The sequence below is a fragment of the Leiobunum rupestre genome, chromosome 9, assembly GCF_980474605.1.
Source record: "Leiobunum rupestre chromosome 9, qqLeiRupe1.1.hap1, whole genome shotgun sequence".
Taxonomy (NCBI): Eukaryota; Metazoa; Arthropoda; class Arachnida; order Opiliones; family Sclerosomatidae; genus Leiobunum; species Leiobunum rupestre.
In genome coordinates, this window is record NC_143392.1 from 47,616,862 (window position 1) to 47,643,584 (window position 26,723).

At 33.4% G+C, this 26,723-nt stretch overlaps 1 protein-coding gene across 2 annotated transcripts in view; it reads right to left on the reverse strand.

The window, feature by feature from the left end:
• LOC149928561 (protein O-mannosyl-transferase Tmtc3-like) overlaps window positions 1-18,917 on the reverse strand; it is a 43,693-nt gene extending 24,776 nt beyond the window's left edge. Inside the window, exons 1-3 of one of the 2 annotated variants that reach the window (XM_090159120.1) lie at window positions 18,699-18,917; window positions 3,712-3,848; window positions 527-805 (exon numbers count right to left, since the gene is read on the reverse strand). In XM_090159120.1, coding sequence (XP_090015246.1) covers window positions 527-772 — 246 coding nt within the window. In that variant the 5' untranslated portion in view covers window positions 773-805; window positions 3,712-3,848; window positions 18,699-18,917. Of the gene's footprint in view, window positions 1-526; window positions 806-3,483; window positions 3,849-18,698 lie in introns of both variants that reach the window. The other variant, XM_090159119.1, reaches the window with a different exon arrangement.
• Between the last annotated feature and the right edge of the window lie 7,806 nt (window positions 18,918-26,723).

Below are 26,723 nucleotides of genomic sequence, written 5' to 3' on the forward strand. Positions count from 1 at the left end.
GCCATCGTATCAGTGGCTGATCTTAACATTTCCTCATTCCTTTGAAATATTTAAATCGAGACGAAAAACTTTATAATATGTTACCAAAGCTATTATTTCGCATAGCTCAAGGGGTTTTTACTCTTCATATTTCAATACACAATACTTTAAAAAACAGTAATCGTATTTTAAAAACAATTTGTAAATTTTATTATTTAACTCTATATCTTAGTATAGATGGCAGAATAGTCACTTTATCTATCTTTTTGTAAAGCAGCAATCAAAAGCGTTTTGTAATATTTTTTGACTGAGCCTTTCTTTAAATTGATCCTCAAGAACACCATTTCCATATTTCGACACGCTATCAAAAATTAGCACGCGTGACGTCAACGGAGAGTCCTATTATCTAACTATTACCATAAGTGCTTAAATGGAGAACCTAAATTTTGGTCCGTTTTTGGCGAACGATCGTTGATGGTGGTATGACATAGACATTTAGCCTTATAAACCATTGCTAATGCGAAGTCGTGTAAGTAAGTAAAGTTACCTTTCTTACGGGTGTCCCCCAGAAATCATTAAGAAAGATGTTAACGATCGGCGTTCGTGTTCGAATGTCTTTGTTTTCCTTAATGGCCACTACGTCATCAAAAACTAATCCACAGTAGAGGGCGTTCACGTAGCAAACGAAGGCTGACGTGACTATAGCGGCGGAATGCAAAGCACTTTTTGATAATGGCAAATTATTCCTTCCCGCAGTCGAAATGCTGGAAACGAACTGCTTGGTTTCACTCATAATTCAGAAACTGCTACTTAGCACTAGCACGGACTACAAATAGAAGTGCAAACAATATTAAAGATTAAACATTCCTAGGAAATATTTTATATCGAAATTATTTTATTATTATTATTATTATTAAAATAAAAATTGACAAAAAAACCATCAAAACTGATCAACTTTTGATCAATTTGAGGTCAAAATCCCTTGTTATTTTCAATGGGAAAATAAATATTTTGTGTTGTCAAAAACATTTTTCGTTGCCATGGCAAAATGGTTGCCCATTGAATAAATTCCCTTTAGGATTTTTCATGATACATGAAGGGCTACCAATCCCCCGAGTTTGAACAAAATCGGTGGTTTACACTTCCGGATGTCTCCTTGTCAGTGCTTCCAACCGATTCCTAGATAACAGTTGCGTTCCCTAAACCCAGAAAATAGTTGTGATAAAATATCAGAATAATTGCATTTACGTTCAGATATTATCACATTCGAAGATATAGAAGGAAACGGAAACAAGATAATTGAAGCCCGAAACTATTCTTAATTGAATGTTAACTGACCGATAGAGCGGGAACATTACTGTTATAGATTTGAGGTATCCCTCGTTTAAATTCCTATCGAAATTTTTAAAACTGTTTATTATGATTTGCTTCCACGAGATAATATATCTTTTGAATATAATGAGATAAATTATAGCGGATGAGTTAAGATCGGTAACTTCCTATAGATTCTTTAACGCGCGTATTTCATGGGAGTCGCCATTACCGTGCTACACGCGAGATAACGGGTTTTGGGGGAAAGAACTTTCCACGGAAGAGCTACGTGCAGTACGTCTATGGCAGCTGCCTGTGGAGAAAATCGTGGGAGGGTCCTTGATGGGGGGAAAGACGCGCGTAAAAGAGTGTATATTGAATCAGAAGAAATATGATATCAGATTTTTTTATGTGGGGAATAAATAGTTTAATTATCATAATAATCAGCTAGTGGTTGTTAATGCCTTTAAACAGGAGGCTGGGTGACCAGATCTGACTAACTGATTATCTTTAGGTATCTAAAAATATCTACCTCAATAAACTGATCAGTTGGCCGTAGGAAGCGCTAGTAAGGATTTGTATTTATTATAATTATTGGATAATGTTTGAACAGTTGAGCTGTTATAGTGTATATAGTTAAACCTCTTATTTGGGCTACATACGTTTTGTTAATTTTTTTATTATCAGATTCATTGAGATGTGAGCTCGACACTTTATTTAGACACAATTTTTATATTATCTACTCGAACATATGTAAACCCGGTCTTTTCAAATGACGAATAGATATACTACAACAATTATAGCGGCTAAAACTAGTCTTGTTAGTGTACGGTGTATTTATTTACCGGTCTTTTAACCGGCTCATGTGTCTACTATAGGATACATATAGATTCAAAGCATACACTCTGCTATGTAGGAATAGGTTGATTCCAAAATTCGGATGGACGATAAAGGTGATGAAAGCTATACATTCTTGCGAGTTGCTACTTCCGAGTTGGTTTCCTCTAAGTTTTCTTGCTATTTATAGCATATTTATCGTGGCAGAAACCACTGCAGCCAAAAAGGGATATGGATGCTTTAACATTTTGTTAGTGGGGTGGCGGAGTGTTTAGCGCTTTCGCCTCGCAGCAAGAGGAGCCGGGTTCGATCCCAACTTGTGGCACTGGGTGAAAACTCGGAACTACTCCTGCGTTGAGTTTGCAAGTTCTCTCCCCACTGGTTAAAGGGGTTTTCCCCCGAGTTCTTCGGTTTCCCCTTCGCATAAAAACTTGTCGAGGTTAACGGTAATAGTTAGTGTAGGGAGCTGTTGGCTCGCGTGGCATGAAGGGCTTGCTACCACCCTCCTACGTATTGTAACCCGGCCACCTGTTTAAAGGCATTAATAGTCGGTAGATGACTTGATTCTAAGGTGGTGCCTTGGGTATTAGCCTAGCTGATTATTTATTTTACTTGTCATTCACTAATTTTAAACAAATTATAAAAATTATAAATTAAAAATAAAAACTTCCAGAAAGTAAAACTTTATAAATGATAAACGAGCATTCCTGCTAGACCGAGTTAAGCTCTAAATAAATGTTACCGAAACGTTACACACTTTTCCACTTTTGTTTGCGGAGTGTCAAGATTCTTATATTCACAAAAATTTCATTTTCAACTTCAATTGATATGAAGAATTTTTTTCAATGCATACCATTTAACTTGGTGAATTTTATCATTTATAAAGCAATTGCTTTGACTAAACAATGCCTTGAATTTTGAAAGATCTCTCGTATTGGGAAAGTATTTTTCGCTTCAGTGAAAACTTTGGCTATAAACTATGATATATTTTCATATTCTTCAATTGCCTATTGGCGAGATAGTTCTTGGGAAACTTAATACTTAACCGACAGTCAGATGCTAGCAATATAATCAAACAGGCATTGGTCTCTCACTTGTTTCGCTTGAGTCTACACGTAATTTAATATTTTAACTTCACAAAAGTGTGTAAATTCCCAATCTGTATTAAGTCCAATTCTAGAATGACCGCGCATATTTGGTTGACTTCAGACCAAGTGCCTCGTGGTCAAGCCGAAGAAACACCGACATCCCCCAATAACTATTTCCACTAATTGACACACTTATGGAACATAATCATACATTTCTGATGTCGATTAAACAATTGGTTAAATGTTTGGCAAAATAATGTTATATTACTTATGTTAAAGGAATTGCTAATAAAATTATAGTGTATAGCTGGCGGCTACGTCACTTGCTTCAGACAGAAGCGCGTATGCAAAGGAGACGGTCTCAACGATGATGTCGAAGCAAAGTTTTTTTCCGAATCCTCGAAGGATTGGTCGGCCAGCAACGATGCGAGTTCTCAGACATAAAGTATCTTTTAATTAAGTGTCAGCTTGAAGCGACTGAAGTTGGACCAAGCACTAGGACGATTATGAGACGTGACCCCTTGCGGCGTTTGTTGTCTTTCCTCAGGGTAACCGAGGTTCAGACTCGAACTGTAAGAGAATTTCTTTGCACCTGATATAAATGACATTCTTCTCACGTGTGCATTACACTACCTGCAAACAAAAAAAAGAAAATTAATAAATAGACGGTAAAATAAATTCCAACGGCTTCCCAGACTCTGAGGGGTTTTTGAATTTGGGGTGGGAAAGAGGGGGAATGTTTCGTGACAGCATGGCTGCCAGCCTCACCGCTTAGCGACTTTAATTGTCACTGAAGTCATTTCAACTGTTTTTTACGTCTATTACGATTCATCTCAATTAACAATTTGTATTTTAATTTAAAAAATTCAAGTTATCGGTAAATTTACAGTTAAACAACCATTTTGTCAAGCTTTTATTCCAGAAATATAACGGTCAGTTTACTTAGATGGCACCACGTTCTCCACGAAGAATCACGATTTAGTTATTTGTTACTCGGCGACAGTAAAAAATCGGTCTCTGCCCATGCTCCACTACCAACCATTCCGGTGTTCCCTTCCTGGCTAGTGTCCAGTTTTTAAGTGGCAATGACGGTTTAGAATTCCACCCCCATTTATTTTACCGTCTATATAAACGTTACATTATATTTTACGTACAATTGAAAATATAGTAATTAACCATAATAAAATTTTTATTCTTCGTTACTAAATAACATGGTATAAGAATTTGACCGTAGGGAAATTCAGTTTACTACCTTAACCATGTTGAAAGACATGATTTGGTGTTGGACAATATTACTTATTCAATATAACATGGCACCAACTCGTAGTAAGAAGAACCAAGTTTGATCCCAGCTTGTGGAAATGAGTGGAAACCCGCAAACTCTACTCGGAAGGCGTTTTTTCCCGAGCTCTTCGGTTTTCCGTTCCCATAAACAGTAATAATAAGTGTAGGGAGCTGTTGGTTTCGCGTGGCTTACCACCACCCTCCTACGCATTTAAACCACCTAAATGAAAGAATTAAAAGTCACCAGTTGACTTGGGCCTTATGTGGTGCCTAGCTAGTAATTATTATTAACTGATTGTTACGATTGATATTAATGTAATATAGAACTAAGCTAGTCAACATTGAACTAAACATTCGTGGAATTTCTTGTTGGCGAGTATTATCTGCCCGTGGTTTAAACGGGGTCATTTTTAAAATACGATAACAGATATAACATTAATGATCTGTAACTTACGGACTTGGCCGTCGGCAGTTCACTTCAATGATTAGGTTTGCACTTTTGATCGATTAAATCCTGATTAAATCGAGATAAAAAGTATTTTCAAAATTTAGATCGTTATTTAATCACGATTAAGTCGATTAAATCTAGACTAAAACGTGCTTAAATCGGATTAAAAATTTAATCGCGATTGACACGATGAATACATTTAATCGGCTTAAATCTGATTAAGTATGTACCCGAAAGTGGAGTGATCTGCCCAACGGGGCTTTGCACTTAAGCTAACAATTTAACAATAATGTGTTCATTTAAATCGAAAGATTTAGCTTTTTCTATCAAAATAAAAATATTTTTTAAAACATAAATATATATGCTTTACTCTTTTAATTAATTTTTAATTTTTAATACGAAAATATTGGTATTAAAGAAATATCTTTTACTAGCTTTTTAAGAGTGTAATCGATTTTTAAGTAAAAACATATATTTGACCTAACTCAAATCTTATATCACTTCAGAGCGACCCATTTATCTAGCGTATAATTTTGTAGACGGAAGACGAAATTATCAGCCTTTGGTAATAGTCGCCGGTTATTGCGATTTCGAGTTTTTGGAACCTTAAAAGGTTTTATATTTACGTCGCTCCCATTTGACCCTATGCCACTAACTCAGAGAAAAATACAATTTACGAAAACTAATTACTGAACGACACCGCTGGGCCTCAAACCCGCAAGCGACGCTCGTGTTATTTTACTCCACCCATATCGGGTTTTATAGATGCATTTATCTTGTAAATGTTTACATTAATACCCGTCATCAGGGGAATATCGCCCTTTTTAACAAGTTGTTTGAGGCCAAACCAGCAAGAAGTTAGATCTCGGACCCCAATTACATGAAAATGCTTTCGGCGACTGAAGAATCATATATTACTGATATTAGAAAAGCTTTCAACGTTACTCTCACTGACATCGATCAGCGGAGTGGCGCGATTATCAATGTAATAACTAGGATTTAGTTGAATACTATACACGTTTTGGGCTGAGCGAGTACTTTTTGAAAATATCGATCAAATTTTAATGTTTAACATATGATGCGTAAAATGCTACACGCTGATCTTAGTTAAATGAAAAATAAGCTTATTACAAAAAATTAATTTCTAATTTGTTTAAAACAAGATATATAAGACAGAAATACGCATTTAGGCCACACCCCGAAAATGTGTAGGCGAAATTGGTTAGAGCTTCTTTTAGTTAAGGCCCGGACGGGCTCCTTTGGGGGCCCTCGGCAAGGAACTGAAGAGTGGGCCCCTTACCGAGTGGTGTGGTAATAAAAATAACTTAAATATTAAAATTTCTAATAATAAATTTGGTGGCCCCTTGAGCATGGGCAGTCTGTGATCGCCGACCAGCCGCTTTGGTCCATCTGGGCCTGTTATTGTTTGAGATTAGTTTAATCTGTCTAACTTTCTATTTACGTTTTTTTAAATAAATATGTTTCAGAACTACACCATACACAACAAAAGAAGTAACTGCAATAAGCTTAAAACTATAGCCGAAATCTTCCGTTAATTTTCACGTAAGGACCAAACACGCAAACCAGAAAATATTTCAATTCTTCAAATAGTTGGCGATTGATCGGTGAAATATATTGTACGATAATTTTTGTAAAATTTCTGTAGGCATTATATGGGTATTTTAAAAATGTACTGTTTACCTTACAACCAAAATTAGATAATATTTTGTTTTCCATTTGTAGTTGAGATTATAGAGCTGTAAAATAGTTCTGCGTTTCATTGCCAGGCTTCGAAAACATAAATTTTATTTAACAAAAAAAATTTTTTAATGGCATTAAATATTAGAAAAAGATTATAATAAACTAAATGAAAATAAAAATTTATATTTAAATAATTTAACTGAAAAATTTAAACAAATTAATTTAACTTATATTAAAAGAAATTAAATAACATGTCTTAAATAAAATAAATTATATTATGTATTAAAAAATAAATTAAATTAAATATAAAAGATATTAAATAACATGCTTTAAAGAATTTAATTTAAATGTATGAAAGAAATTAAATAACTTAAAGTAAAAAATAAAATTACATTTATTACAGAAATTAAATAACAAGTATTAAAGAAATTTCATAACATGTATTAAAGAACATGTATTAAAGAAAATAAAGAAATGAAATAGCATGTATTAAGAAATTAGATTTCATCGATTAATATAGTAAAATTATGATTGAAGAACATGAGAGCTCAAATTTCGAATATGTAAGATTCCCGTTTTTAGCGTATTTGGAAACCTAGCGACCAAATTTCCGATTGTCTTCCACTGATGATATGAGAATGAGTATTTGGTTATATTCGGCTAAACTATAAACAGTACCTTATACTTATGTAAGTAGAAATTGTCTGCAGTTATTGTCGTAAATAAGAAACTAAACAAATAAAGCGAAATAACTATATAAAATAACTGAATTCTTTTGATTTCCTCGGGAAATTCCCCCTAGTTTTTGTGTATGACGCACCGACAGAAGCGAGGCAGCGAGCTTTGGAACTTTAAACCAAGGATTCTATATTTTAGAAGGATAGGAAGTGATGGCGCTTCGGGAAGAAAACGCGCCACTGCGCAGTGGCTCCTTCCAAAAATTACCCAGCCGAGGTCAAATATTGCTATTCGTGAAGGCGCCAAAGCCCATTTCGCCAGTGAACGATTTGGCCTTGGGGGTGAGTAAAAGTGGTAAAAGTGACGTCACTTTTGTTAAACTCCACGCTCTTCCCGCCAGGCCGTTTATACAGGGGAACCTAGTAACTTCCTATCCTTCTAAAATATAGAATCCTTGTTTAAACCTACCGAAAAACTGATAAAAGTAAACCGGTTTCTAAATATGAAACAAAAAATACACTAAATTTCTAATTAAAAACTATTAATTTACTAAAATATTCATATTGTAATTTTTTTTTAAAAAAAAGCCACAAAAATCTGGATTTTTTTCAAGTGGCGATAACCGGATTTAACCAGGTGGCTTTACCGGTATGGCTGGTTCTACGCCAAACCTGCCTACTGGACTAGCTCTATAGTCTGTATGAAAAGTTTGGCCGGTTTTGGGCCGATTTTATAGAACGCTCTATTTGGACATCATTTAAGTACATTTCATCAAGTTTGGGTAAACTAGAACATTTTTGGGGTAAAATTATTACAATTTTTGGGTAAAATTATTACAATTTTTGGGTAAAATAAATAAAAAAGTTAATTTTTGTTTTAAGTGGTCAAAACCATTTTTGGTTGCCATGGCAAAATCGAATGGGTAGTGCAGCGTCTCCTTTTGGGAAATTTCATATCTCATTGAATAAAATCGGCAATAAACACCTCGGGTACTCTCCTTGTTAGTCTTTCCCAAAATCCTCCAGCCCACGCCGTGATTCCCCGTGTAGGCTAATCGGCGGGCTTTTGAATCCGGGCAATGAGCCCAGCTGTTTATTTCTGACAGCTTTCTAATTTCTAGTGTCCTAATGACTACAAAGGGCTTCCATAACTTTTCTACTCCTCTAACCCAACACTAAAGAATCAGTAAACATGTAAATTTTGTCTATTTTCTGTTTTAAAACCCTTTAATATCATCAACCACCGTAGCACCTAAGAGGCATCCCATAAGCTCTAGTATGGGGCTGATAGCTCCGATTGGTTTTCCGTTTCTTTAAAGGGGCAAATTTTGATTTAGAGGTTATCAGCGACACACCTATTTTTGATTGGAATTAACGTATCTAACGTAAACAGAAATCTTGTACGCCGTTGTACTAGCGTCGCAAAAGCAGCGTATTTCTCTCTCTATTATTTCATCGTCGCGTCGGTTTCGTGAAAAAAATTTCTGGGGAGACTAGGTTATTTAATTCTTCTAAATCCCCGCAAAAAATTTCGAAATCCACCTTTATTTCGTTGCCCAAATTTTTATCCCAATCTGACTTAATTCTCCATAATTCCTGGAACAAGAGTTTTTCCCTGAAGGTAAATGGCGTTAATATCCATATAGGATCGAAAATTTGCGCTACTATACTAAGTACTGATCTCTTTGTTTTAGGGATTTCTTTGGTCTTTCAATTAATTTGGAAAAATTTAACGAAATGCTATCTGATGGATATTCCACTCCATCCCTAATATTTTGATTTTATTTGCCCGATCATACAATCGAAATAAACTGGTTTGGGCCGAATTTTCATAATCTTCCCACATCTGTCTTTAATAATGAAGCGAATTGGTTTCTCACTTCATAAGCTTCCTTTGGGCTTTTAACATTAATTCGGCGCATCCCTTGTATAACTGAAACGCGCTTTCTACGCTATTTCCCCCACTCGAAAGGTCGTCTACTTATAGCGATTGGTCTATCTCTTCTTTAACCTTCGCGTTTTCTACTTCGCTACGTTCTAAATGAAATTTTATCGATGCTGACAGTTAAAAAGGTTAAGAGTTAACACCGAGAGGTACTCACGCAAATCTATAGGTTTTAGTTTCATTTTCTTTAATTTTGCATTTATCTAAGATCACCCAAAAATCGTACGCTATCTCTATCCTCTTCGGCTAACGCTACCATCAAAAAGACCATTTCTATGTCACTAACAAAGACGATTTTGTGATTTCGGAATTGAAGTAAGAGGAGCAAAATATCTGGGTTTAAACTAGGGCCTTGCTCGAAACAATCGTTTAAATATTGCATACCGTTACTTTCGACGAAGCGTGGTTCAATGTAACCAGGCGTAGAGACTTAAGAGTTTGAAGCATTATTGGAGGGGCTCGGGCCGTCCGTCCATTACACAGAACCATGGTAAAATATTTTAACTTATATCATCGTATGGACTACATTGAATAGGCATACACCGCTTAAAAAGGTCGTTTCAACCTTAACATTATACTTTATACCGACATAAATCATAAGTCAAAGAATGCATAATTCACGAATTTTCTTAAAATCGACGTAATTAGTAAAATCATTGGCACTTACTTTAAGTTTTATAAGCAACACACCTTTTAGCACATTTGTTCAGCTAATCAAATATATATAAATTTAAGCAAGTAAGAAAGCCTCTCCGAGACAACACACTGGTTCTTTATTACGTAAAATTTCGAAAGTTCGTGAAAACAACCTTTAAGAGTAAAGAAGGTTACGCGACGAACTAAAAATTGCAGGAAACTACCAGTCTAGTAACATTAATGTAATTTTATTGTCGTCTATATATTTACGCCCTCTGTGGGATAAAATATGAAACAATTAAAATCTTTAATCCACATAATTTCGGCGGAATATTTTGAAATTTGCATTTCCTATTGATAATTATAAATTTATATTTAAGGTCTTAAAATGCGTTTCAGTGCCAATCAGTTCTTTTTTAGTTTACCAAACGACGCTGCTTCACACAATTCGGGCCCTTGGTGTAGCCATTATCCTTCGTGAGGCTATTGTGTTTAAAAGAAATGCACTGTTTTAGGGCATTTAGTTTATTATACCACGTTACAATGTAAAACATAGGCCTAACTGTAAATTGCAAACACATTTCGTCGTTGATAATTTTTTTTAACTTAATTCGTTTATGAGCTTTTCAAGTGAAAGTTCATCAAGGATTTCCTTATAGCAATGACTGCAATGTAGTATTGCTAAGTGGTTTAATCCCTTTTGCTTCATAGTTGACTGCAAATACGATTTAAGACGGCGTAGCATGCGAAAATGATCGTTCAGCTGTGCAGGTGGTAGCTGGAACAACGTAAAATAGTCTAACTAATGACACTACTTCAGTGAAAGTTGTCATTACACCTTCATTTCTCAGATGTAAATCCTTTATATCATTAAAATTACTTGGTTTTATTTTGCGAGTTTTGCAAATGTCTGACAGCATTTTCAAATGTACGTTCAGACGATCAAAATTTAAATCCCCGGGATATCTTTCTTCCACAACTTCTTGCACTACTCAACGACGAGTTAAGAGCGTTAATTACAGCCTGATCTAAATTGCGCAATTTTTAAACCCTTCGTAATTTTTATATATTTTGTGAATTGTGCAAAGGTCAGTGTCTGCTAGATCGAAAAAGATTTTTCGGTAGTAATCTTTCGGAGTTTCAAAAGCGTGAGGTTGAGAATTGGTGTCGAATCTTTTCGGTACCCTAGTATCCGTGGTAAAATTGGGGCGTCTAAGCCTAACTTTGATGTTTCACCTAGCGAAAACTGCCACAGTTTATCGAAACATTCCTCTTTGCGAAGAGAAACTAAAACGTCGCGAAGGACATCGAGCTTTTAGAGACATTTGTGGAATTTGAATTTTGGCATTAACTTCTTCGACCGGACCCAAAGTATATTCAATAATTTTTAACGAAATGTAAAATCCAAAATTCATGAATTGCTTCAAGAATCCGTTGCATTTCGACGCCAACACGTTAGCATTGCATACATTTCCAAATTGTTCAAGAAATTCCATACACTCTTGATAATTTTCTACAACGCTTTCAAGACTACTTACACGATAGAGCCAACGAGTTGGGCATAGAGAGCGTAAGGCTTGAGGGTCATCGTGTTGCACATTTTTGAAAATTGCTCAGCGTTTTGGAGACTCCCTAACGAAATTTACAAAATCTTTGACAAGGTTCATAGAATCTCTCACAATTGTAACAAGTTCCATCACGCCAGACACTGCTAGGTTCAAACAATGAGCAAAGTAATTAACATAAATTGCTGACGGCTGCTTTGTTTTCATTTTTTCCTGAAGGCCATTTAGACGACCAGATACATTCGCTGCCCCGTCGGAGCACTGACCTCGGCAATTTTAAAAGGATAAATTAAATCTTTTGAAAACGTCTTCCACTATTTTTAGTAGTGTCTCTGCTGTTGTGCTTTCGGTCTGATAAAATCCCAGGAAATTTTCGAAAACCTGAGGGCGGTTATTTACGTGCCGAATTGTAATGCTAACTTGTTCCTGTGTGGAAATGTCCGTAGTTTCATCAATAATCAACGAAAAGTACGGTGGACTCTCGCCCTGAATCGAATGCCCTACATTCCGCAACACGTCTTGCGGCATTGCTTGTAACATTTCGTTCTGAATTTCAGGCGATATCCACTTGAATTTTTCTTTTCGTTTTAACCAAGACTGTAATGAAAAGCCTTCAGACCGTGTTTTCACAAATTGATAAAAATTTTACTCCGTTTCGGTGTGTCCTCGACGAGAAGGTATTTTAAACTAGAAAATATAATGCGAAGAGCGTTTCTGGAATATATCATTTCTACTTTATGGGCTGAATTGAGCTTTTCCGATATGTTCACGTTTGATTTTAAATAATTAAATTTTTTTTACAAGTGATAATGTTATTTTCGAATGCTTTTTGACAAAGCGAACAGAAGACTTTCTTCTTATCTTCATCAAAATAAATCCACGGGTATTCTTCTGTCCAACGATTTTGGAAGCTTCGTCCTTTATTTCGCTGTTTGGATTGCCTCTCTACTTGACGACCTTTACTGTCCTTTGCCCTATCACCATCCATTATTAGGCGAATTTTTTCAATTATTTATTTTAAGTATTTTTAGTATTACCTGATGATGATAGCCGAAGACCTTTGATAACAAATTTATCAATTTTCCGGAAAATCCGTGCAGCTTTTTTTCAAAACAAATGGGTAGCCTATCAAACCTCTTCAACTCGAGTAAGTTTTGGAAGTACATATACGTTAGTGAAGCGGAATCACGAAGAAATAAAATAAAGCTAGAATTCTTTAAGTTCTCTAGCGTTTGCTCGTAAAAAATATCACCTGGTCTGAAACTACAACGATAGTTGCGTGCGACTATTTGGTAAATACCTTGATAGCTTAGGTATTTCTACTGAAGCAAGACACAGGACGAACGAAATTGTTTGTTTCGACAATACTAAAAACTTGGAGTAAATTTGTCACAAACAATGCTTACAATTTTTGGGAGGGGCTCGATATCACATCTAAAATTATTGGGAGGGCTCGGCCCAGTCTTTAAAATTATTGGGGGGGGGGGGGAGCTCTACGCCTATGTTACCGTTTGACAAGATGCTGGGGCATGTAATAAACCCCTCCTTACTATTTTCTATCTCGTGGGGGTGTTTCCTCTACTATACCTAGCTCTATTTGTTCGTCAATGATCGCATTGTACTCCGTGTAAAGAGCTACATATGAACTAACCCCTTAATTCTACGTAAAGCAACGGCCTTGTTATCGGGCAACACAATTTTCTCAACCTTCCAAGGAAATTTCCCGTAATATCTCCCTTCTCTAAAGTTCTCTGAACTCAGTGGTTTCCTTGAAATTTTTTGCTTGCTATTATTTATGGGATCCTTTTCGTAATTGATATCCAAACTTTCAAGTTCAAAATAATGTTTAAGGGTGCGATCTACGTTCCTTTGTTCCACGATTATCTTCATAACTGTGGTTAGATAATTCACTACGTGTAACGGTTCTGCCCTTCGAATGGTTGTGCCTAAAATTACCCACCCAAACAGTGTCTCTTTTATCTAACCATTCTTATTGTGATTCTATTTTTTGATTGGGCTGGATTCGAGACTATAGCTTTCGCCATTCGTAAAACTGCAGTCTTATTTAATTTTTATCTCCGGTTTGAACCAAGCTACTACGGCGCTATCACTACTACAATAACTATCGGTTGGTTTGTCTATCCTTGCCTGATTTTTATCACAAACTACCATATTATGTACCCTTCTACAAATCCTACAATTTCTGAATTCCGAGCAACAGTGTCTAGCCGAGTGACCTAACTTCCAACAGATAAAACAACGATAGCTATTTTTTATGAAGTCTCTTTTCTTTTCTCAACTAAGGTTCGAGCAGTTTGAAGTTTACCCTGGCGAAATATACAAAATACGTTGTCGTCGCTTTTTAGGATTTGAGTATTTAATGCGGAAGCACTAAATCTATCTCGGCAAGGGTTCCTCGGTGGGTTAGGGCTCGCATTATTGTGAAATGTTTGATTTGGCACTTAAGAATCTAGACATTTCTCTACTTTCTACCTGATGGCGCAAAAATTTAACTTTCTCGTCCGCGTCCCATTCTCGTTGCGGATCTCTAGTTTTGCAAAGTAGCGTTCGCATTTCATTGTGTAAACAAGAGTGAATTGTACATATTGAATAGTGTTTTCAAAATATTTAAGGAAAACATTTCTGGGATAAAAAAAGGTTCTCCAATTTAAAATTGAATAACTTACTACTAAAAATATTAAATTGATGGCAAAAATATAAATAGTTTGAAATCCAAATGTTAAATGGCAACGATTATGGGACAGCTGTTGCTTACGGAAATTCTATTTTGTCACTCAAATATGTAGTTTACCGTTACGGAAATGTAAATAGGTACACTTTTATTTAAAGTAAAATAAAAGTTCATAATGAATATAAATGCCTTTGATACTATAATAAGGCCAGCTAATATTAAATGATCATTATCCAATCAAAAAGAACCTATGCTCTTTATAGAAAAATATTTGAACCTTCATTACTTCAAACTTATCCTTAAGCTCGCTCTACAGTATCGGGTTTCAATTCCAACGAACACGAGCTCATTCGCGGCGGGAAATTCATTATCATAAATATTTATATGGATTTAATTAATGAAGAAAATACTATTTTCAAAACCATTTTCTTTTGTAATTGAATTCGAATTTCAGAGGAGTAGTTAATGTCTTTTCACAAACATTCTAAAAATTGGTTTTTAAAGTATAAGTTTGACTTATAAGTATATTTACACTGCATTGAATAATGATATACACCATATTTTATAGATTATATCGGAGAGTTTTCGTTAAGAAATAAAATTTCAAACAAAAAAGGTTTCGGACTATGTATTGTTATCTGAGGCTGGTCCAAATCCTAAGAAGTTTCCTAAATATTTGAACAATTCACAATTTTCTAACTAAACAAGCATTTATAACGTTAAATTTGAATAATTGTATTCTAGTTTAAATACTTTGCCGAAAGTAATAACATTTACTGATTTATTTGAGATATTTTATCTTTTGTGTTTCAGCCTGGTAGCGTCTTATGGAATTGCATCGAGTAGCAGCGGGTGGGTAGCGAACTCCTGTACACAATGCGTCTGGGAGGCAAAGAATGCTTTGGGTCGTTGAAGGATGACCACTCAGTAGCGGCGCCAGGATTTTTGGGGAGGTAGGCCAACTATTTGGAGGCCTTACTAAAATTATAGTTATGAATCTGCATCTTGTAAAAGGGTTTTCGCCCTTTACAAATATGTGTGGATCTGCAGTAATTGCTTCGCGCCAAAATTTGGCCGGAGGCCTTAACAAGCTAAGGTTGAAGGCAGTAGATTTTCGTTACTTCAAGATAAAGCAAGAAAATCACCAATTAATCTGACATTTTCTACAGAATGTCGATTTCTGTACAGAACAAAAATTATTTTCGTGAAAAGAATGTTTCTTTTAAAAGTATACCATTATAATAAATGTAATATTAACTAAACACTGAGATAATGGAATTTCATGCATGCAATATTGTGTTTCAAAACTTTAACCGATGAATGAGTGATGGGGTATCGGGGTCACATTGCGGAAGCCGGAGGGAGGACTCAATCAACTTGGGAGGAACTACACACTCAGAGACAATGGCGGACATAGTAAGGGGAAATAAAGGCATTGGCGCGAAACAAAGTTTATTCTCTTGACCAACTTTTGTTCTATTGTAGATTTATCAGAATTTTCTAGCTCCAAGGTGTCACCAAAGGTGCAATATAATATTAAGGGAAAAAGAAGTAAATAAACATAATAATTAAAAATTATTTTGTGGAAATTTATATTAAAAAGTTGTAATCATGTTTATCACATGTTTTTTTTTTTTTATAAAAATGACTTTTCTACCTTTCTCCGAAGCTGTGATTAACAGGCTGTAAAATGTATGATGAATAATGTTATGGCTTTCCGTCCTCGAAAAGTTTTTGACATAGGGGTTAGAGAAAAAAGAGTAAATAAAAAGGGAACATTTCTTAAGAATATAGCTGCCACCCATACCATTTCGCGACTTCAAAAGTCACTGTGGTTTTTCCGACCGTTTTTCATGTATGTGACAATTTATTTCAAGTAGTAAGTTTCTTTTAAATTTAAGAAGCTCAAATCTTTTCAAAACAAATGTTAAACGAGCATTTTGTCAAAACTTTATTTCCGAAAATATAATGGTCAGTTTACTTAGATGGCGCAACGTTCTCCATTATGGGTCTTGATTTATGTCTACCATGGCTATCTGTTACTCAGTGACAACGAATAATTCGGTTTTGGCGTTTGCTCAAATATCAGCCAATCCGGTGTTCCCTACCTAGCTTGCGTTAAGTTTTGAAGGATCTACGACGGTTCAAAAATCCAAACTTATTTCTTTTAACGTCTGTTGGCAAAAGTGATCTCTACATTCAAAACGTGTAACTCGAAAACTTGCCAAAATATTATAATAAAAAATAAATTTTATACGGTGTAATTTCGACCTTGAAAATGGTTACCTTGACCTTCTAAATGGAAATTTGGGTACCGCAACGTTATTACGTAAAATCCCAAAAGGGGGTTACATCATCAGTCATCTAAAAACTAAATTTAAATTGAATTATAAAAATGACTTCACATGATGTGATATATTTTTTAAGTATGGCCAACAAAGCACGTTTTATTGGTTTATGAATATTCTTATCAACACTCCCAATTTTACCGTTATTCGAACAAAAGCATATTTTTGCGACACAGATTTATTATAGGTTTACGAACCAATTCATATCTTGAAATCGTTTCCTTCAAATTAACATAGTAAACAATTGATAATATTTAAGAAGGAACGAAACTTTAGCGTTCCCGTTTGTTTATTTAGTACCAAAATTACTTAAAATATTTTTTAATACCTATAATTAATAAAAATAATTTATTTGCAATACATTTTTTTTATTAATATTGGGTATTACAATTTTTTTTATTAATTCTAGATAATACTTAAAATTAGTAAAAATGATATTTTGTAACACCTACAACTTAAAACGAAGGATTTGCCTTATTATTAAAATAACAGCGTTGCATTCTTCAAAATAATTTAAACTCTCGTTCTTTTAAATACTATAATTAAACGTCTTAATGTTGTACTAAAAACATTGTTATTCTTAATTTAATTAAGTATTGATTAGCTTTAATAATATATTTTTTTATTAAAATAAATAACCAGGACAGAAAGACAAGATTTGATTTTTGTCTTCCAATTCGACGTCAAGAATCAAGCCACTATACAAATGTAGATCAGTTTCAGATTATTCATTTTAGCTTGCGGATTAATTATTCAAATTATTTTAAAAATATTATATTAATTTTCCGGATCCCAAAAAATTCAGCTCACCTTAGTTTCAAAACCAATTAACTTACATAAAGATATTAAAAGTTGTGCCAGTCTGGTAACAAAATTGCATAACTTTAAATTTTGGATAAAAAATTGCTTTACTATATATAATTTTGAAACTAAGGTAGTAAAGTTCGAATACTGCTTTGTTGCCAGTCCACCCGTCACCAACTTGAGATGCTAAATGTACGGGCTTCGCCAACATAGGGATACTAAATGCACCAGATCACTCGTGACGGTGGTAATTCATATTACTAGATTTCATTGCTATGGTCTACTTTTTTATTGTTTGCTTATGTTTTTAGATAATTATTCTTAATTACCATCTTACACTTTTGTCTTGACAAACGGTGGAAACTTTTTATAATATCAAATATTATAAATAATTTTAATACTTATAATTAATTTTAATTTTTTAAATGACTCTTTATTTTTAGTAACTAAATTAAAAAATCGCATTAAAGTATTTACATTATTTTTAATATTAAAAATTGTTCAAAATAAGTTTCAAATAAGGAATTTATTTTGTAATTTTTTTATTTTTAACATCCCGATATATTCAAAAGTCTATTTCCCTTTTTACGAAAACGTAATTTCAAAAAAATTAAGTCTTTAAAATTGTTATACACGTCAAAAAATTTCCGTTTTCAGTCAACAGATGGTGTTTTGTTTGTTTGTCTTCAGGTGTCTCGATCCGCTTTGGAGCTATCTGTCCTGAAAAATTTACTCGTTAGAAGATGCAACTCCGAATAGTAGTATAGTTCAATTTTGGGTCGAAACGTCGTAAAGCATGTGCTGAAATAAACAGCCAAAAAAGGAAGGCTATTGTTTCTAAGAATATTTAAAATATCTCTTAATTTCTAACAAGAGGTTATTGTTATTTACCCTCTTACAAAAATATTTCTGGTAATTTTTGAAAGAGGAATTCAGGGATGACAAACGTATTTAAGGCTCATTTCTTTATGTCTTTCATTTAAAGATATAAAAAAACACATAGAATTAACGTGTTCTATTTTCTTTGAATAACTATGATTTGATGTATATGATATAAAAACAACAAATATATAAATATATTCTCAATACATTACAGGACAATGACGTGAGTACAAAACAGAGCTAAGATTACCGTATTCATATCGGAATATCTATAAATTTGGCTAATTATGCGGCCAGATTCCAATTTTATTTGGAAACATACGGTAGAATAATCAATTCTGCGGTTATAAATAAGTGTAAAGGCTTAGAGAGATCGAAACATATCCAATTCACGTACGTTCTCTGAATAGACTATCTGAGTCAAAAACCACATTCAAACATTTTCGTATATCAAATGGATAGATTAATTAACGGGAATATCAAAAAGAAAAATGAGCCTACCTGGCGTCGCAATCCTCCTCAGAATGGAATGTAAGCCGTTGCGTTATCCGTAAGTGAAAGTAAATCGTGTACGTAGCGAAAAAGGTTCAAGTGGCTGCAATTTCTACGTCTATCGCGACCAATATTAGCCTTCGTAACGCCAGACGTTTAAATATTTAAACCACGATTAAAGGTACTTTAAAATTTGACTTTTCGCTACTGGGTTTGCTCAAAGACATCGACAAGAGTCCCTACGCGGTTGACGCGCGACGGACGCGTTGAAGAGCGCAACCCCGAATTATGCCGAGAGGAGAAGCCCAACACGACCCTTTTATATAAAAAATGCCTTCGTGGAGGAGCACTGCTGCAGTGAAGATCGCAGCGCCGCCAGCGGGAAGATAGAACAACTTTGCTAGCATTGGCGAATCCGGCGCTGGATGGCGAGAGAGGGACCACACACGAGAAACGAGTTGCCGCCTATTGATTTTCAAGCTCGGGACTTTTTCTCGATCCACCTTATGGTTTGCACGAAATTTCTTTACGAAAAAATTAACAGTTATTTAATCATTTCATTTCAATGTTTTAAGCAAAATGGTCTTAATAACTCGTTAGCTGGAATATATACGTTATTTGTACACGGTGTTTAAAGGCTAATAATGATTTATTTAAAAAAACATATTTTTGAAAGTTTGAAATAAATTAGGGATGAGAATTTTCCGGAAAAATAAAATGCGGAAAATTTTCCAGAAAAGTTGCCGGAAAATTTTCCGAATTGCGGAAAATTTTCCGAATTGCGGAAAATTTTCCGCAAATCGGAAAAATAAAAATTTGAAACATAAATTACCTTTAAAGGATTTTTAATGTTTTTCATTTTTTATCGATATAAAATGTCTAATATCAGTAAACATACTACAAACCATTAATAGCATTACATTGTTAATCAGTCTAGAGGTTTAGTTTTACTTTCAGATTCGAAAAAATGAGGCGAAAATACCGCTTTATTTCAATTTGCAAACAATATATTAGACTTATCATGGAATAAAAACTTTTTTTATTTTTTTCGAAAAAATACGGAAAATTTTCCGGAAAAAAGACCTCGGTCATTTTCCGAGCGGGAAATTTTCCGCGGAAAAGTTTCCGACTTACAACACTAAAATAAATCAAGGTTTGTAATTTTTTCATATTAATTACTTTTTATATAGATTATCTTTGCTTGCTTGATAAGGAGAAAACAAAACTTATTTAAAAAATCATTTCCGTAGAATGATAAGCTCGTAATATTAATTGACAGTGTTGAAACGTTGACAGCACTCAATTATCCAAATATATCCAGAATTGAGGTCAATTGTTAAAATCAGACCAATTTAATCGTATATTTTTCCGCATTTTGAATTTGTTTCCAGTTAATTGACGAGAAGTGGGCCTTTCAACTTTACTAATTAGGAAAATAATTTAATAATTTTAATTAAATTTATATATAATTATAATTGTTATTATATTAATTTTTACATTTGAATTATATTTATTTCTTATTGTTATTACAGTTCTTCAAATGTATATTTCTAGGAAAATACATTACTAGTAATACAATAAACCCTCACGAATGCTAAATAACATTAAATAGCTTACTAAACCTGAAACAGACAAACGTTTAAAACAAAATGAAGTACTTAAGTATTAATAATTTCAACTCTCAGAAGTTTCGAACAATAGCGCTTGAAACTAAATTGTTGAGAATTGACAATAGAGTCAGTCATCATTGTAAGAGCCTTCGAGAGGAGCGCGCAAACAGCCAAAAGGCGGAGGCAGCTGAAATGGCTCTTGACAGAGGCGGACATTGTCTAAGTAAGACTTGAAACCCGTGTCAATAAGTAGGACGGCACTTCGTTTTAAAATCCCTGTAGCTGTGGACGAGAAACCCTTTAGGCCAACAGTTGAAATAAGTGTCTCAAATAGAATTAATATAACTTGAACGAGCTGTTGCTTGGCAGATTTTAAATACTTTATATAACATAATATCAAAAGTATATAATATCTATCTTAATAGCCAGTTACCATTTATTCATCCTGATAATGTTATTGGTTGGAGTATTTTACTTCGTCCTTTACAGCTCAGACATTGAATTAATAAAGAAAAATCTAGGACTTCATATTGCCAGAAATCATCATCAGCCGGAGAAAAAAAAAACAAATCAACCCAGTATATCATTTTTTCCCTAAATCTTACTTCTGCCTCCGCGATTGAAACACAACGGTGACGTGTATTCTCCCCCCTCTCATGCGGTGGGAAACTAAATCATGATTCATTCATCCTAAGTATACATAAATAGGCAGATGAGGTCAAAGCTTAAATAATTAATAGAGTTAATAAAAATAAATTAAGAAATAAAGAAAGGAGCTTGAAAGCTTCGTGAACAGTCCCTTTAAATACAAGAGGATGGAGATGTAAGCGTCTGATTTATTGGATTTTTTCGCTCTTTTCCGCACTCCATTGGTTTCTTTAAAAAGTAATAAATCTTTTAAATTTTTATTTCAATAGAAACATGAACAGCCACAAAAGAACTTTTTTTCTGTAACTGGCCATCAAGTCTACTTTCATAACGAAGTTACATGTGTTTTTTATTCAAAGAGGGACTTTTAGGACTTTTTGGGTCAATTTTTATTTTATGTCAAAATATTTTCTTTCTAATTTTAAATATGCATAATTTTCAATTAAATTCTTGGGGCTCGGCGTTTGGATAAGAAATTTTCCGTTCAATTCTTTTATATCCATATCCGAAAATTACCCGAATAAAAACTTATATGTTGCATACTAAATCGTATAATAGTCGCGAATAAAATCCATAAATAAGCGGATAATTTATCCATTTCCCCGAGCTCTAGAAATCCTTCATTCATGGTTTTTGCCAGTTGCTTTTTTTTACATTTACCAACAATATCATTTTTGTTTGTTTATTTATAGTTGGTTGAATTTTGTATACTACTACTTTGACTTTCGCTGCCGTTAACACATTAATATCAAATTTATTTGTTTGATTCCACGAATCCCTGATAACGAAGATGAGTGCGTGGGTGTGTACATCAATGTGGTGACAGAAAAGCTAGTGAAGTTAGTGCAAAACGAGGTTGAAACGGAGATTAATAATAAAATTCCAAATCTGAAGATTTCGTCATCTTTAATACTTCATCCTTAGCATGCAAGGGTAATAACAAATTATTCTCTATAGCCTGTAATCAGTGACGCCGCCATGTTTTTTATGGAAGGTAGACTAACTAAATAATGTTCGAACAGATATTTTGATCAGAAACAATAAACGCTAGAGTATTGTTTTTTTTATGATTAGTTATTCCTACCGGGGGATACTGTTTTCTGAAAACTCATCGATTTCTGAAAATATTTTAACAATTTTGTTCACCACTAGGTGCTAGATCAAAATTTAAAATGATAAAGTTGTAAGGCGTCATCGAAAAGAGACCAATTTTATTCGAAAAACCTGATTGGAAAATTTGACAAGTTGGGCAAGCTAAATTACACTTTCAATACTATGAGGTTACATAGTTTTACTAGAATTTAGCAGGGTATGGTGGCTTAACCGATAGTTTAAACGTTGGTTTATTTCAAAGGTTTACAAATGGTTTTGTTTCATTTAAAGCACGTTTCTCCTCAACTCTGACATATTGCCATTTTAAGGGAGTCAATATGCTAATGATTTTACCAAAAAACTGCCTTTCAAAAGAAGTTTTTTTCTTGTTTTTTTTTAAGGCAACGTTTTCTTATGTTAATAGCGGTTGCATGATAAGGTAATAAATTGTAATAATGTTTATTGAAAATCCAAATTGACCAAAGACATCAAAGATTGTAAATGATATCTAATTAGAAAAACAATATCTAAAAGTTAGTCAAAAACACGTAAATTGAGAATAAAATGGAAGGCATTTTGTGTTATTTTTTCCATTTAGGCCACCTTATTGTTTAGCGGACCGCACTGAGATACACTGCAAATCTTTATGACATCTGACGAGCGTCTAAAAACATCGGTTGAACATATAAAATGCCTACATATGTCTTACAGGTGTTCCTTACGTATGACTTAGATGCTATTTACTTATATACAAATGCAATACAGATGTTCAACGTGTACTCTAAGTGGTCTAATCCGTACTCTTTATGTCCATAGGACATCTGTTGAACATGGAACATCTATGTTGCATCTAAAGGGTCGTTTAAGGAGCGCCTGTGTTACATATTAATACCAAATAACCTATGTCTTGCCCTCTTGTTGAGATAGCTGACAGCGGTTTTCAAAAAGTAACGGTTAGGTCGTAGTAATATCGGACTTTGCCAGAAATTGCCATGCAGATAAAATTATCATCACAACAAATAAGTAAGTAGAATTTCATAATAATTAAGTAATACTTAAATAAATAATGAAGTCATTAAAGCTGAGTAAATATATGTATTGTATTTTTCATATAAACAAATGGCCTAGGCTTAACTAAATACAAGTTTAAAAAAATGGCACACCTATAATAGTATTTCCACCCTCACTTACCCAATACTGACTAATTATACTTAGAGCAATAATAAGGGTGGTTAAATAATTTTGGATTAAATAGTTTTATTTCTGTGGGAAATTGGCATGAATTAAAGTAATCGCGTTGAACAGAGGTACAGTGTTTTCAAGTTGCTTTTAAATATAGTTGAAAATAGGCATTGTTTTCACTCATTGATTATGGTAGAGGATGGACAATTTTCATTTAGGTAGTTTTTTCAAATTTGAATTTGAAATTTTAATACCCTGCACCTGAAGTCTGAAACGCTTTGTAGGTTTAAAATAAGTGGTTAAATTTTTTTGGGTTCAATAGTTGTATTTCTGGGTGAAACATTTGCATTTATTAAAGTTATCGTGTTGAACGGAGCTTCAGTGTTTTCAGAATTAAATGTAAGCGAAGATTATGGTAGGATGTAAAAAAAAATTGCCTAAATGAAAATTTTCTAAATTTGAGTTTTAAATTTTGATATTCTGCACAATATATTATCATTTATTTAAAACTCAAATTTGAAAAAGTGGTCTAAATGAAAATTTTCCATGTTTTACCATAACCCATTGGTGAACACAGTCTAACAATTCCTATGTTCAACAATATTTAAAGTCAACTTCACTTACATTTAATTCTCAAAACACTGAAGCACCGTTCAACACGATACCTTTTAATAAATGCAAATTTTTACCAAGAAATGCAACTATTGAAGCCAAAAATATTTAGCCACTTTATTTTTAACCTACACAGCCTGTCAGACTTGGGGAAGGTTGTTTTTAGTGAGGGTTCAATCACATTTGAAAAAAATTGCTTGGGCTTTAATATCCTGCACCCTATACCATTTATTTAAAGCTCAAGCAATTTTTTTCAAATGTGATTGAACCCTCACTAAAAACAACCTTCCCCAAGTCTGACAGGCTGTGTAGGTTAAAAATAAAGTGGCTAAATATTTTTGGCTTCAATAGTTGTATTTCTTGGTTAAAATTTGCATTTATTAAAAGGTATCGTGTTGAACGGTGCTTCAGTGTTTTGAGAACTAAACCTAATGTAAAATAGCTTTAAATATATTTAAAAATAATCATTATCGGTCTGTGTTAACTTATTGATAATGGTAGGAGATATGAAATTTTCATTTATGTAGTTTTTTTAAATTTGAGTTTGAAATTTTAATATCCTGCACCCTATACCATTTATTTAAAGCTCAAGCAATTTTTTTCAAATGTGATTGAACCCTGACTAAAAACAACCTTCCCCAAGTCTGACAGGCTGTGTAGGTTAAAAATAAAGTGGCTAAATATTTTTGGCTTCAATAGTTGTATTTCTTGGTTAAAATTTGCATTTATTAAAAGGTATCGTGTTGAACGGTGCTTCAGTGTTTTGAGAACTAAACCTAATGTAAAATAGCTTTAAATATATTTAAAAATAATCATTATCGGTCTGTGTTAACTTATTGATAATGGTAGGAGATGGGAAATTTTCATTTATGTAGTTTTTTTAAATTTGAGTTTGAAATTTTAATATCCTGCACCCTATACCATTTATTTAAAGCTCAAGCAATTTTTTCAAATGTGATTGAACCCTGACTAAAAACAACCTTCCCCAAGTCTGACAGGCTGTGTAGGTTAAAAATAAAGTGGCTAAATATTTTTGGCTTCAATAGTTGTATTTCTTGGTAAAAATTTGCATTTATTAAAAGGTATCGTGTTGAACGGAGCTTCAGTGTTTTGAGAATTAAACCTAATGTAAATTAGCTTTAAATATATTTAAAAATAATCATTATCAGTCTGTGTTAACTTATTGATAATGGTAATAGATGGGAAATTTTCATTTATGTAGTTTTTTTGAACCCAAAACATATTTAACCACTTTTTTTCTCACCAACTATAAGCTTCAGTGTTTATAGCCTGTAATTTAAGGGAAATTGCCTTTAAATATAGTTCTTTATTAGTCTGTTATCACCTATTGTGTAAGGCACCATTTAAAAAAAAATAATTTGGATTTTTTTTATTTTGAAATTTTAGCAGTTATTTAAATCTTTTCTCTATTTTTTGCAGTTGTTTTTAATCATAACTGTTGGAAGACAAAAAACCCGCCTTAAACCCTAATGCTTAAGGTTCATTTATTAAAATTATTTTATTGTTTAGCTGCAGTACACTCAAAGAAGACATTGAATCGAGATTGAAAAATGTTAGACTATTAGAATTTGTATAATGTTATATGAACTACTTAATTTTAAATAGCCAGAAAATTACATTATGTTGAAATTAAAAAAAGTAAATGTGATTGATGTTAACCAATGTTAGCATTGTTATTTAGCCACTGTAAAAATTGTGAATCTATATTTAGTAAATTTTGTTAACTTAAGCTGTTTTAATTCTATATAGCTGTACCACGTCTTTGAAATAAATTAGTTCATTCACTAATTTACTTTTATATATTTATATACTGTACAATTAACAACTTGTTTACTGTAATTAACACAGATTCAATGTTTACAATAAAAAAGTTGTGTAACATTTACAACTTCTATGTTTGCATTTCTGCAACCTTTGCTTCTGTAAAATTTACAGAAAAGGTGTAAAGCTTTTGGACAAACAAAGTTAATTTTTTAGATAGACAAAGGTGTGGTAATAATTACATCTTTTTTCTGTAATTTTTACAGAATCAAATCTGTACAATAAATCAAGTTGTTGTAAAAGTTACAAAACGTTTGTAAAATTTACTACACATGTTCTGTGAAAAGTACTTTTAGTTTTTACTGTAAAAAATACAACCCTTTTACTGTTATCCAAAAAAAAAACAAAATAAATGGTAAGATTTACAGAAATATTCTGGCACGAAGTGCTTCCAGATATTTTCTGTAATTTTAACAGAACTTTTTTCTCTGTGTATTTTTGTTTACTACTATCTGTGAGCCCATTGTCGTTAAATATCTGGACGACTATTGATAAATTTGAGCAAGTGTTTTCTATATGTTCATATGATGTGTCTTCAATTTTTTCGGTCGATGCCAGATGTTATTTAGGCGTAACATATGCTCGTTACGATCTCGTTCCATAGATGTTACAATAGAACATCTGCAGAAGCACGTAAATTGCACGTAGAGTGCATCTGGAGTACATATATGTTACACATAATTGCATCTTCTGAACACTAAAAGTGCATATGTTCATGTGTTAAACAGGTGTCAGGTGCTCTAATTTTGTTACGGTCTCGTTCTATAGATGTTACAATATGACACCGGCAGAGCACCAAAAATGCCTTTAGAGCACATCAGGAGTACATCTACCGTGCACATAATTGCATCTGATGAACACTAAAAGTCCATATATGCAAGTGTTTAACATGTGTCAGGTGCTCTAATTTTGTTGCGCTCTTTAGGTGTTTTTTAAAGGTGCTGTAGGTGCCATAAAGATTTGCAGTGTAGTTGCTCTGTATTATAAAGAGGGCAGAAGAAATCTAACCAGGTGGTGCAAGATTTTTGCAGACCGGCATTCAAACAGC